This window comes from Mobula birostris, chromosome 3 (genome assembly GCF_030028105.1).
Source record: "Mobula birostris isolate sMobBir1 chromosome 3, sMobBir1.hap1, whole genome shotgun sequence".
In the NCBI taxonomy this organism is placed as follows: Eukaryota; Metazoa; Chordata; class Chondrichthyes; order Myliobatiformes; family Myliobatidae; genus Mobula; species Mobula birostris.
In genome coordinates, this window is record NC_092372.1 from 97,203,974 (window position 1) to 97,217,578 (window position 13,605).

At 40.8% G+C, this 13,605-nt stretch overlaps 1 protein-coding gene across 12 annotated transcripts in view; it reads left to right on the forward strand.

Annotated features, from left to right (window-relative positions):
- The window catches only part of mapk10 (mitogen-activated protein kinase 10), a 353,081-nt gene that overhangs the window by 269,117 nt on the left and 70,359 nt on the right, over positions 1-13,605 (forward strand). For 11 of the 12 annotated variants that reach the window (XM_072253118.1, XM_072253115.1, XM_072253110.1 and 8 more), the window contains one exon: positions 1,373-1,444. The exons of the other annotated variant lie outside the window; for it this stretch is intronic. In XM_072253118.1, the coding sequence (XP_072109219.1) occupies positions 1,373-1,444 (72 nt within the window). The remainder of the gene's footprint in view (positions 1-1,372; positions 1,445-13,605) is intronic. 12 annotated transcript variants of the gene reach the window in all.

Sequence of the window (13,605 nt, forward strand, 5' to 3'; positions counted from 1 at the left end):
AGAAAATTCAGAAATCAGAGGTGGAAGGGAACTTGGAGTCTTTATGCAGGATTCCCTAATGGTTAACTTGCAGGTTCAGTCAGTAGTAAGGAAAGCATATGCAATAGTAGCATTCATTTTGACAGGACTAGAATACAAGAGCAAGGCTGTTATGCTGAAGCTTTATTAAGGCATTGGTCAGACCGCACTTAAGTATTGTGAGCAGTTTTGGGTCCCTTGTATAAGAAAAGATGCACTGGCATTTGAGAGAGTCCAGAGAAGATTCACGGGAATGATTCCAGGAATAAAAGGGTTAACGTGAGGAGCATTTGATGGCCCTGCAGCACATATTAAACCAGAGTTGATCCCTTGGCTTTGATAGTAATGGAGGACTGAGGTTACAAATTGTGGTGCTGGTTGAAAGTCTCACTGTTGCTGTCTCATTGGTGTCAGTTTCAGGTGCAAGATGTATTCTAGTTCTGTCCTATTGGCATGGTTGTAGAAATACAATATGATGGAGAGTGCCCTTGATGTGAAATCGGGACTTAGAGTGAAGCAGTCAGCTTTATCAGTGCTGTCATGAACACGCACATAGGTTGGGGAAGACAGACATTACTGTCCTCGGATGAAATTTCAAACCTGTTGTGTTCATAAGTAAATCTGGACTGATTAAACTTTTAAGGATGATTATTTTCAGTTATAAATGTTCATGTAGTCCTGATAGCACGGAGGGCTGATTTTCATTTTGTCTTTTAAAACACAAATTACTCCTTTAATAACAATGATACCAGCCCTTACAGTTCAAAATTTAACAATGAGTAGAAAAGCATGTCCAAAAATAATGAAAGCAGAAATGTGTCAGAACTATTCTGTTATATTAAACATGAAAAAGGTGTATTTACTGCTTTCTTTACAAGTTGCAGGGGAATTCTCTGCTAATGAACCATCAATGCTGCTGTCAAACTCTATTTTCAGTTCCCAGTCACTGCAATCTGTTTTACAGAAATATGTACAGTATTAGATTTATACTCCATTAATTAAATCAACATTTTGATTTTATCTGATTTATATATTCTAATTTTACATAGAATTTTGATAATTACCTACAGAGCTTGGCATATCTCTCTGATGGCACCTTTGCGTTGAAGTGCCCAACATGGATTGAAGTCTTCATACTTTTTATTTCTATTAGAATTTGGGCTTAGACAGTTGGGTCTAGTTTCAGTGGATTGTCTTCATTAACATCATTTTGTGTAGTTTCAGTTTCCAGCATATTGAGGGAATGTGAATTAATTTTTACTTTTGTTGATCCTTAATTACGCTTTCTCCATTTATATGATGTTTCTAATACTAATTCTTTTTTTTGTGTTACAATCATTTTCTGAACTCGTAGTGGATATTTGGTCTGTTGGGTGCATTATGGGAGAAATGGTCCGCCACAAAATTCTTTTTCCAGGAAGGGACTGTATCCTTATGCTACTTTGTAGCAGCTGATTATTTTTTTATGCACTTTAACTCCTTAAATCATATGAATAAAAATAAACTGTGAGCAACTGTTTTTTAAAATTATTCCACATACTTTACATAGTGCATCTTTCATGTGATCGTTTGATAATAGAATTGCTTCTTCGTAGAAAATGTTTTATGTTTGGTGCAGATATGTGACACGATATCTCACTATCTTGTTTTTGACTTTCATTTGAATAAATGTTGATTCATTATTCTCATTCAAAACTGCTAATAATTTTAAAATGTTTAAGAGTGCTCTCCCTTGAACTTCTGATTAACAAGTTGCAGAATAATTCACTAGAGAGATTTTTTTTCCCAAATGGATCTTTGGTTTCTGCAAAGCTGCATTATTTTTATAACTTGCATTATCTTTGACCATCAAATGCATAAAACAATTTCTTGCTTTTCACATCATCTTTGAATGAATGTTTGGTGGAATTTGCAGTGAGCTATTTGAAAAATTGCTAGTTTATTTCAATGGTTTGCTTTCTTATCAGGTATTAGGTACCCCCCAGGAAAGAATTGAAGATGTTTTTAAAACTGAGGATTCTAGTTTCAGAAAATTGATTCTGATAGTGGTTATTTCTAAGATATTATAATATTTCTGTGCATGAGGTGTTTATATATTGTATTTGTTTTTTAGCAATTCTATAAACTGCTTGGATTTATCGAAGGAAAGAGGAGTGCAATGTGTAAATGCTGATCCATGGAAATTATAATATTATTTAGTGCTGGAAATAAATGAACTCAATGAATTATTATGCTTAGAGTCTGTGAACATCTTTCAGACTTTTTAGTTATGTTCCTTTAATAATGAGATGAGATACTCTTTGATATGGTGCCCTTTTATTATTCACCCATAATCACATTTATGTAGTTAGCAGTTTGGTCTATGCTTCTTAGGCACAGACTCAGTCACTGTGTTAACTTTTTCTTCCACAGATGTGGCTATATCCTGATTCAATTCGCTGTGTTTCAAATTATTTCTCTAACATTTTGCCCCAGCTGCTTGGTAGTGGTTACCTTGACAATTTAGGGCTGCGTTCTAGGGCAGACATTTCCACTGTTGTCTCCCATCCCACCTCCCTTACTGCAACTTTAAACAAGTTTGTGTTTTCACACTTCCTGTTTTGATGAAGGGTCCTTGACCCATAACATTGACTGTTTCTCAGTGATCCTGGAAATCTAAGATGAACCGTTAAATGCTGAAAATGTTCAGCAGGTGTAGAAAGATCTGATGAAAAGTTCTCTGTAAAATATTAACTCTCCTGGAATACTACCTGCCCCATTGAATACTTTCAGCATTTTCTGCTCTTATTTCTTTAATACCCGTGCTTCTTGATAAGTCCTGAAATGGGGATATTTATGATTAACTGTTTCACTAATTCTCGTGACTTCTCGAAATGCTTCCAGCATTAGTGAGGTAGAAGCTAGGGGTGTGATGGAACATCCTCTAGGTAATTACATGATCATAACTGCAATAAAACTCAAAAGAAACTCTACATCATCTAGAACAAAGCATCAGAGCTCCCTAAATATTTGATCTCTCCACCCATGGGGCGCCATCACTACCCCATGTATTATCTGCAAAATGCTCATCTCAACTGTGCCTGGTAGCACTCCCACACCTCTGCCAGAAGTACATGGGAACACCACCATTGCCGTTTTCCCTCCAAATTGCACACTGATTTACTCCAATAATTTGTTGCCGTTGGGTCTAAATCCTGGAACTTCCTGCCAGATAGCATTGGTAGAGTATATTCAGCAGAAGTACAGCATCAGTTCACAAAGAAGGCCCACTATTGCCCTCTGGCCTTGTTGGTTATGCCCAGATGAATTAAACACTATCCACATTGAAGCAGCCCATTAGATTACTAGCTCATTCTTAATCACTTCTAATATGCTCCACCAGCAAAAGAAATGCATAATTTATTTGTACTGCAGCAACATCGCATGCTTTCAGCAGCAACACCTGCCAATTCCACGCCTTCTCCCATTTTCAAGGATGCAGGCACATGGAAACAGCCCCACCTCAAATTTTGAAGTCGAACCCTATCCAGACATGCAGAAGCTGGAACTCTGCCACTACTCACTAGATCCTGACTTACCAGTAACTTCCCACAGGCTACCTGCCTAGGCCAAATGCTCACATCCCAGCAAGTTTTGATTTACCAAAGGAAAGCATGCGTTAATTGCAGCCCTTGGCATTAATAAAAAAATACATTCTTAAATAACTTAATTTGAAAATTCTGTGTCTATATTATTCAATTATTACTTGTGGGTTTTTTTAAACCCCTTTTCTAACTAACAAATCACATGTATCCTGTCATCCCAGGCACAGTTTCCACATAGCTAGTAAATGGATATGAACAAATATGCTTGAGAACTATAGAGAATTATTCTTACAGAAATACTTACTTTTTTCATTCTTCACTGAGGTTAACTGGCTGGCTGTTAGCCTTGAATGACTTCAAATATGCTTTCCAATATGAAATAGCCAACAATTAATAATATGTTCAATTGCCAAAACAGGACCAGGCGATTTTAAATATCTCCAGGCTGTTAAATAGATATTCAATGTATTCTTACCGGATTGATAATTGGTACAATTACTGCATCAATTGTATTAAAAAGGAAACTGAGACAGAATGAAAGGTGAAGGCTTCTTTCTGAATTCTAGTTGCAAATGTCTTTTATTACATATTTTATGTAAGGGAATTTATTATCAGTCACAGATATATCTGATTTGTTGCTATGATATTCTATCATATTCTGTAACAATTGTGCCACTCTATGAATTGTCCAACCAACTCTTTCATTGAGGATGTTGAAATTACGCACTATTCCTATACACAGTAACTGAATCGTTGACCCTATCAGCAGCATGTTCCCCCACAACACCTCCAGCATGTCTATATTATTTTTTATTTAATTATCTGTCTTTTCATCTTCTGTGATGTGACATTTCAGGTCAGCATTTATTTGTTTCTAATTGCCTGTGAGACCGTTCTCTTGAACTACTGTAGTAGTGAGAGAGGTCCCACTGTTCCATTGGGTAAAGAGTTTCAGGATATAGACTCAACAATGATCAAAACCAACAATACAGATTAGAATATGTGTGATTTGGGCAAGAGCCTGCAAGTGGTGCTGTTCATATCTCCTTGCTGTCCTTGTCCTTCTTGATGGTACATACTGTAGATTTGGGGATGCTGCTAGAACAACCTGGCGGGTATCTATAGTCTGTTGTATTTTGCAGATGGTATATTCTGCAAAAACTGTTTGGCGGTGGTGGAGGGAAAGAATGTCTACAGCGGTTGATGGGGTATCAGTTGAGTGGACTGCTTTGTCCTAGATGAGGTTGAACTTCTTGAGAGCTGCCGTTATGCAATATTGCACTCATTACTAAGGTTGGGGTCTAAATAGGACAGGACTCCCTCTGAGATATTGATTCTTGTTTGGCTAAATCTATCTGTTCTGTTTATTGATGCTATGTTAGTGCGAGGTGTGTTGAGCACCACTCTCAGTATATAATTGTATTTCTTCAATTATACCTATATCTCTTGAGTTAATGCAAAAGCTATTTTGCCCTTTTGCATGTTAAACCTGATAGATTCCCCAATTCGTGATTTTCGAGGTTGACCAGTTTGACTTAGCTCCTGAATCAAGTGACTCATGTAACTATGGATGTGGTAAGGGACCAATGTGTATCTTCTGAATCATCCCCTCTCTCTCTGTCCGTTGCTTGCATCTACTCCTCCTTCTTAATTCCTTCTTCATTTCCAGGCTTACTTTTCATCCACTGCTCCTTTAAATTTAAACTGGCGTCTCTAACTTGCAATTTTTGCAAAGGTTCTGTTCATGGGCCAGGAAATGAACCCAGAAATACCTTACTTCATAACATATTATAACAGACTAAAATTTCCTAAGTATATTGACACTATGTTGATGTACTCGGGAAAAATCTGTCATTTGTACAATAACCCTTAACACATTTGATTTACTGTCCTGTTTATCTCCCTTATTCTGCTCTATTGTTTATGCACTATAGCTTGACAAAATATTAGTGAAAGGAATGGTCAAAAATATTGCCTACACATAGATTACACACCTGCCATTTTTAACTAAAGAACTTAAGTTTTAAATGGCACCTTTCACATCCTGTCTCTGGACAGGAGATGGGTGTCACCAGGTCACTCTATCCAAGAATCACCTTTGGAAAACAACACAAGTTACAATATCTAATGTGTCCCAACAGTTGAAGCAACCTTAGTTCCCAAATTTGACATGTGTTCAGGACATTCCAGGGTACTTTACAGTAATGAATCATACTGATAGGTGGTTAATTATGCAGTGTAGGAAATGCAGCGATAAATTTCCAGACAGGAAGGGTCTACAGGTCATAACTACAAGCGATTCTGCAAATGCTGGAAGTCTTCAGCAACACACACAAAATGGTGGAGGAACTCGGCAAGTCAGGAAGCATTAACAGAGTGAAATAAACATTCAGCATTTTGGGCTGAGACTCTTCATCATGTGAAGGGTCTCAGCCTGACATCAACTCCATAGCTGATGCCTGACTTAATGAGTTCCTCCAGCATTTTGTGTGTGTGTTGCTTAGGAGTCTACATGTAGCAGTGAAGAGGTAATCTGACTTAATAATGTTGATTGAAAGATAAATATGATGACTATTTCTGATCATCTTCAAATAATTCCATGAGGTCATTTGTGGCCCCCTGAGAAGGTCTTGGCTTAGCTTTTCATCTAAAGTTCAGCATCCATGGGTTTCTAACCCAGTCTCTGTACTTTCTTTGAAGAGTCAGCCTCATTTCCAGAGAGGCACCTAACCTGATAGCCTTCTGATTCAAGAGGTAAAGTGCTATCTCTGAACCCAAAATGGCTTAGATTATCAGTTCATTTTTTAGCTGTCTCAGCTATAAGAGAGTCATTTAATTCAACAACAAAATTTGGCTTTTATTATCAGAAAGATATACCTAAATTAACAATGTAGAATATTTTCTGTTCAGGATGTGTTTTGTTGATCTGCACTTACAAGAACCCCACGAAATTATAGTTCAGTATTGAAGCAGCTGCTGCAGAAAGGCCAATTGTGTGTATTTGAAAAGTAAAAAAAATATGCAGATTCTGAAAAACAAGTAATTATGGAAAGGCTCAACAAGTCAGGCAACATTTGCGGAGGGAGATGGTTGATGGTTTTTCATCAAAGCAAGGGGAACATAGAAAACAATCATATTGAGTTACAAAGAATAAGAATTATCTGTCAGACCAATGAGACTAAATGATAGAAGTGATGGTGGTGGTGCTAGCAGAGAGAGGACAGTGAAGTCTTGTCGATACATCCGCTCTGCCTGAAGGAGAGATCATGCCTTGCCCAATTTCACTGGTCTCTATTTCCTTTGTGTTTTTGATAAAGCATTGACCCTCCTCGACACAGATCAAATATGATTAAAAAGCCCATTGTCATTTATATCATTCACTCCCTCTTGGTTTTTACCCTGTCTTAGAATTTTACTTTGTTCTTAAAGAAATATTTTAAAAAATAGCCATGCCACATATAAAAACATACATCGTTTGGACATACATTGCATTGTTTGCATCAATGGCCAACACAGCCTGTTAAGTGTTGCCGTGCTTCCAGTGCTAACATATCAGGGGAACAACTTGCCAACCCTAACCTGTGCATCCTTTTGAGATGTGAGAAGAAACCCCTCCACTGGAGCACCCAGGGAAGTAAGTACAAACTCCTTTCAGACAGCAGCAGGAAGTGCACCCTGCCTGGTGATCACTGCTGCTACAAAGCATTGCGCTAATCGCTATCCTACTATGTTATCAGCACATTCTGCTCTTCTGAAAACACATCTGAATTTTTCTAATTCTGATTAAAAGTAATTCACCTGAGTTGTTAATTCTGTTTTACACTTCAAAGAAGCTACCTGACCTGCTGAGTAAGTCCAAAGGCCTCCTGTCTCATGATCCTCTCATATCCCTTTTGCCAATCAACTGTCCAGCTCTTGGCTCCATCACTCTCCCTCCTGTCTTCTCCTATCATTTCAGATCTCCCCCTCCCCCTCCCACTTTCAAATCTCTTACTAGTTCTTCTTTCAGTTAGTCCTGACGAAAGGTCTCGGCCCGAAATGTCGACTGTACCTCTTCCTAGAGATGCTGCCTGGCCTGCTGCGTTCACCAGCAACTTTTATGTGTATTGCTTGAAATTCCAGCATCTGCAGATTTCCTCGTGTTTGCACTTTTAATTCCACCATCTTCTGTTTTTATTACAGTCAGATGCAATTTGACCTGAAGTAGGTGGGGACATTTTCATCCCTTGCAGAACGGGAGGTAATCAGGCTGAGTAGATAAACTGCCCAGTAAAAGTTCCATCTAAGACTACCCAGTATGCCCTGGGTAGGATCCCCTGGTGTCATTTATACTTCTTAAGCCTTTTCTAAACATTAATCACTGAAAAATGGCTGTTATGACACTTAACTGTTGACATAGGAGCTCTCCAGATGGTGTTAATTGCTTGATGCTAAGGCCACTGCCCCAGAATCCATTATAATTTTTAGTAGTACATTCACTTACAGAGAACTGTCGGGATACAACAGAAAAAAATAGCTGAATAGAATCCTCCAACGCTCAACACTTTAATCACTGTATTCACAAGCATGAAAAGCATTGAATGCTGATTTGAGAATATTGTGTAGGATAGACTGAGATCTGAATAGCTATTGCATCCATTCTGTTTCATTAATCAGGAAAAATGGCTTTCCAAGAAAACAAAGTTTTCTTATTTATCTTCAGTTTACAAATGAAACATAATTGCCCGATTCCAATATGTATTTTATTGCGAGCAAGAGAAAATCTGCAGGTGTTAGAAATCCAAGCAACACACACAAAGTGCTGGAGGAACTCAGCAGGCCAGACAGCATCTATGGAAAAGAGTACAGTCGGCATTTCGGGCTGAAACCCTTCAGCAGGACTGGAGAGAAAAGCTGAGGAGTGGAGTTAAAAGGTGAGGAAGGGGAGGGAGAAACAGAAGGTGATAGGTGAAACCGGGAGGGGAAGGGGTGAAGCTGGGAAGTTGATTGGTGATAGAGATACAGGGCTGGAGAAGGGGAAATCTAACAGGAGAGGACAGAAGACCATGGAAGAAAGAAAATGGGGAGGAGAACCAGAGCAGGCGATGGGCAGGCAAGGAGATAAGGTGAGAGAGGGAAGATAGGGAAAAGGGGATGGGGAGTGGCAGGGGGGTCATTACTAGAAGTTCGAGAAACCAATGTTCATGTCAGCAGGTTGGAGACTGCCCAAACGGAATATAAGGTATTACCCTTCCAACCTGAGTCTGACCTCATCTGCCAGAAAAAAGCAGGATCTCCCAGTGACCACCCAATTTAATTTCACTTCCCATTCCCATTCTGATACGTCTATCCATGGCCTCCACTGTCACTCAGGTTGGAGAAACAACATCTTGTATTCCATTTGGGTAGCCTCCAACCTGCTTGCTTGAACGTCGATTTCTTGAACTTCCGATAATGCCCCCCCACCCCCGTTCCCTGTCCCCTTTTCCCTCTCTCACCTTATCTCCTTGCCTGCCCATCACCTGCTCTGGTTCTCCTACCCTCTTTCTTCCATGGCCTTCTGTCTTCCATCAGATTCCCCCTTCTGCTGCCCTTTATCTCTTTCACCAATCAACTTCCCAGCTCTTTACTTCACCCCTTCCCCTCTCCATTTCATGTATCACCTTGTGTTTCTCCCTCCCTCCCTTCCCCCATTCCCCCACCTTTTAGCTCTGACTCCTTATCTTTTTCTCTGCAGTCCTGCTGAAGGGTCTCAGTCTGAAGCATCGTCTGTACTCTTTTCCATTGATGCTGTCTGGCCTGCTGAGTTCCTTCAGCATTTTGTGTATTTTTATTGCTGTACTTTCCTCAACATTTATTATCTCTTGTAAAGTGTTGTTTCCCATTTTGTCATTAATGCAGTATCTTGGCATGTTTTAAAACATTGAGACCATTTAATAGAGAAAAATTCTGAACACTAATTTTATTATTGGCATATATAGCCAACCACGCAAGCCATACTGTGCCTTTAAGTTTTGAACACCAGAGGGCAGCTGCAGACAGACAAAGAAATACCATCTCTGCCACTGCTGGGTTTCTGCTTGCAACAGAAGATGCAATTCCTTTTGATTACCTTAATTAATATATCGGAAGTGGGAGGGACTTCTTGAGCAATGTTTTTACAAACTGCTTATAACAACTTTTCCTCCGTGGTGATATCTCTGGAATCATGTGGAATTGTGCACTGCTATTATTGTATATCTATTTCCCAACCTATATATTAATCTCAAACAACAGGAATTCTGCAGCTGCTGGAAATTCAAGCAACACACATCAAAGTTGCTGGTGAACACAGCAGGCCAGGCAGCATCTCTAGGAAGAGGTACAGTCGACGTTTCAGGCCGAGACCCTTCGTCAGGACTAACTGAAGGAAGAGTTAGTAAGAGATTTGAAAGTGGGAGGGGGAGGGGGAGATCCAAAATGGTAGGAGAAGACAGGAGGGGGAGGGATGGAGCCAAGAGCTGGGCAGGTGATTGGCAAAAGGAATATGACAGGATCATGGGACAGGAGGTCCGGGGAGAAAGACAAGGGAGGGGGAAATCCCAGAGGATGGGCAAGGGGTATAGTCAGAGGGACAGATGGAGTAAAAAGAGAGTGAGAGAAAGAATGTGTATAAAAATAAATAACGGATGGGGTACGAGGGGGAGGTGGGGCATTAGTGGAAGTTAGAGAAGTCAATGTTCATGCCATCAGGTTGGAGGGAATATAAGGTGTTGTTCCTCCATCCTGAGTGTGGCTTCATCTTTACAGTAGAGGAGGCCGTGGATAGGTAAGTCAGAATGGGAATGGGATGTGGAATTAAAATGTGTGGCCACTGGGAGATCCTGCATTCTCTAGCAGACAGAGCGTAGGTGTTCAGCAAAGCGGTCACCCAGTCTGCGTCGGGTCTTGCCAATATATAGAAGGCCACATTGGGAGCACCGGACGCAGTATATCACCCCAGCCGACTCACAGGTGAAGTGTCGCCTCACCTGGAAGGACTGTCTAGGGCCCTGAATGGTGGTAAGAGAGGAAGTGTAAGGGCATGTGTAGCACTTGTTCCGCTTACAAGGATAAGTGCCAGGAGGGAGATCAGTGGGGAGGGATGGGGGGGACGAATGGACAAGGGAGTTGCGTAGGGAGCGATCCCTGTGGAAAGCAGAGGGGGGAGGAGGGAAAGATATGCTTAGTGGTGGGATCCTGTTGGAGGTGGCGGAAGTTACGGAGAATAATATGTTGGACTCAGAGGCTGGTGGGGTGGTAGGTGAGGACCAGGGGAACCCTATTCCTAGTGGGGTGGCGGGAGGATGGAGTGAGAGCAGATGTGCGTGAAATGGGGGAGATGCGTTTGAGAGCAGAGTTGATAGTGGAGGAAGGGAGGTCCCTTTCTTTAAAAAAGGAAGACATCTCCCTCATCCTGGAATGAAAAGCCTCATCCTGAGAGCAGATGCGGCGGACACGGAGGAATTGCGAGAAGGGGATGGCATTTTTGCAAGAGACAGGGTGAGAAGAGGAATAGTCCAGATAGCTGTGAGAGTCAGTAGGCTTATAGTAGACATCAGTGGATAAGCTGTCTGCAGAGACAGAGACAGAAAGATCTAGAAAGGGGAGGGAGGTGTCAGAAATGGACCAGGTAAACTTGAGGGCAGGGTGAAAGTTGGAGGCAAAGTTAATAAAGTCAACGAGCTCAGCATGTGTGCAGGAAGCCCTTATATTCCGTCTGGGCAGCCTCCAACCAAATGGCATGAACATCGACTTCTCTAACTTCCGTTAATGCCCCAGCTCCCCCTCGTACCCCATCCGTTATTTATTTTTATACACACATTCTTTCTCTCACTCTCCTTTTTCTCCCTCTGTCCCTCTGACTATACCCCTTGCCCATCCTCTGGGATTTCCCCCTCCCTTTTCTTTCTCCCTGGGCCTCCTGTCCCATGATCCTCTCATATCCCCTTTGCCAATCACCTGTCCAGCTCTTGGCTCCATCCCTCCCCCTCCTGCCTTCTATCATTTTGGATCTCCCCTTTCCCTCCCACTTTCAAATCTCTTACTAACTCTTCCTTCAGTTAGTCCTGACGAAGGGTCTCAGCCTGAAATGTCGACTGCACCTCTTCCTACAGATGCTGCCTGGCCTGCTGCGTTCACCAGCAACTTTGATCTATATATTAATCTACTTGTAGCTCTATATCCATACAATCTGAATAACGTTTCAGATATTAAAACAGCATTAAAAGAAAAAAACACAATCTTTTTAATTACTAATTCTAACCTTTTCCTTATCTTAATCTCACACCTATGTCATGAAAAGCCTTTACTATACATTGTAACATAACCTCTTGATAAATTAAGCTTGGTCACTACCATGCCATTTTATTCCTTGCAGGGTGCAGTCTTGTGCCTTAAATGGGTAAAGCAAGGCCTTGCTCAGAAGGATTTTTTTATTAATAATATTCTTAAAAGACATTATTGCTGAATCAATTCATCTACCATTTTCCCACCCCCAATATGTTACCACAATTTGTAAACTAACTTAAGTCCAATGTGAAAGAAATCTGTAGCATATGTGTGATCTAATCAGAATTGCTCTCAATAATTATCTTCTAGCTTTTGTCAAGCAGAGGAATGTGTCCTCATGCTATGAAAGCTATAAGGTGTGCTGATGAAGGGTCTTGGTCCAAAATGTAGACTGTTTATTTATTTCCACAGATGGTGCCTGACCTGCTGAGTTCCTCCAGCATTTTGTGTGTGTTGCTCTGGATTTCCAGCATCTGCAGACTTTCTCATGTGAATGTGATACCTCCATTGATTCTCAGGGCTTATTGATTAACTCTGTTTATTCATTTTTCAACTCATGCTGGTTAGAGTTTACCGGTCAGAAATGACGCGAAAATCTGTAGAACTGTAAATAGTGAAGCCAGTACTTCATTTACAGCCAGCTCAGAATATTTTGGAAGTTTAGTTATAATATTGGTTGAATTTAAGGGCTGAACAGTACAGGTGTCATGGAACTTGAGTTATATAAATGTTTAGACTACAGATAGGCTAAATCAGGGGTTCCCAACCTTTTTTATGCCATGGACCAATACCATTAAGGAAGGGCTCCATGGACCCTAGGCTGAGGACCACTGGGCTTAAAGGTGTCATAACCATAGGGGTGTGGATTCATAGAATCAAAGGAGCACAAAGGGTTAGTCAGCATGGAAACAAGCCCTTCTCTCCAACACAGCAAATGGGCTTAGTTCCTTTCTGAACCAGGCCCATTTGCCTGCTTTGGGCCATTATCTGTCAATACCCTTCCCATCCATGAACCTGTCCAAATATCATTTAAACTTTGTAATTGTACCTGCTTCTCCTACTTCTGACAGCTTATTCCAAATACTAACCACCTTCTGTGTGGAAAAGCATGCCACTTGGGTCCCCTTTTTATCTTATCCCTCTCACCTTATACCTTTGTAGCTAGTTTTAGACTAGCTACAAAAGATCCCAGTAAAAGATTCTGACCATTCAACTTACCTCTTCCCCTCATGAAGTTTTAAACTTCCAAATATGGGGTCACCCCTCGGCTTCCTTTGCTCCAGGGAAAAGACTGTCCGAGTCTGTCCTGTCTCTCCTTCTAACTCGTGCTGTCCAGTCCCAGAAACATCTTTATGAATCTTTTCTGCACCCTTCTAAGTTAATCATGTCCTTCCTATACTTTGCTGGCTAGAACTGCACCTGGTATTCCGGGTGTAGACTCACTATCATTTTGGACATCCCAACTCTTGTACTCAGTGCATGGCCTTCTGATGAAGCCATCTTCTGTACCAATTTGACTACCCATGTTGCATTTTCAAAGAAGTACATACTTGTAACCTGTTGTTTCTTTGTTTTACAACACTGCTGATGGCCCTATCATTCATTATGTGCACTCTGACCTGGTTTTAGTTGCAAATTGCATCACTGCCTTTGTCTGGTTTAAATTCCATCCACTATTCCTCTGCCTACTTTCATAGTTGATCTGGATCTGTTG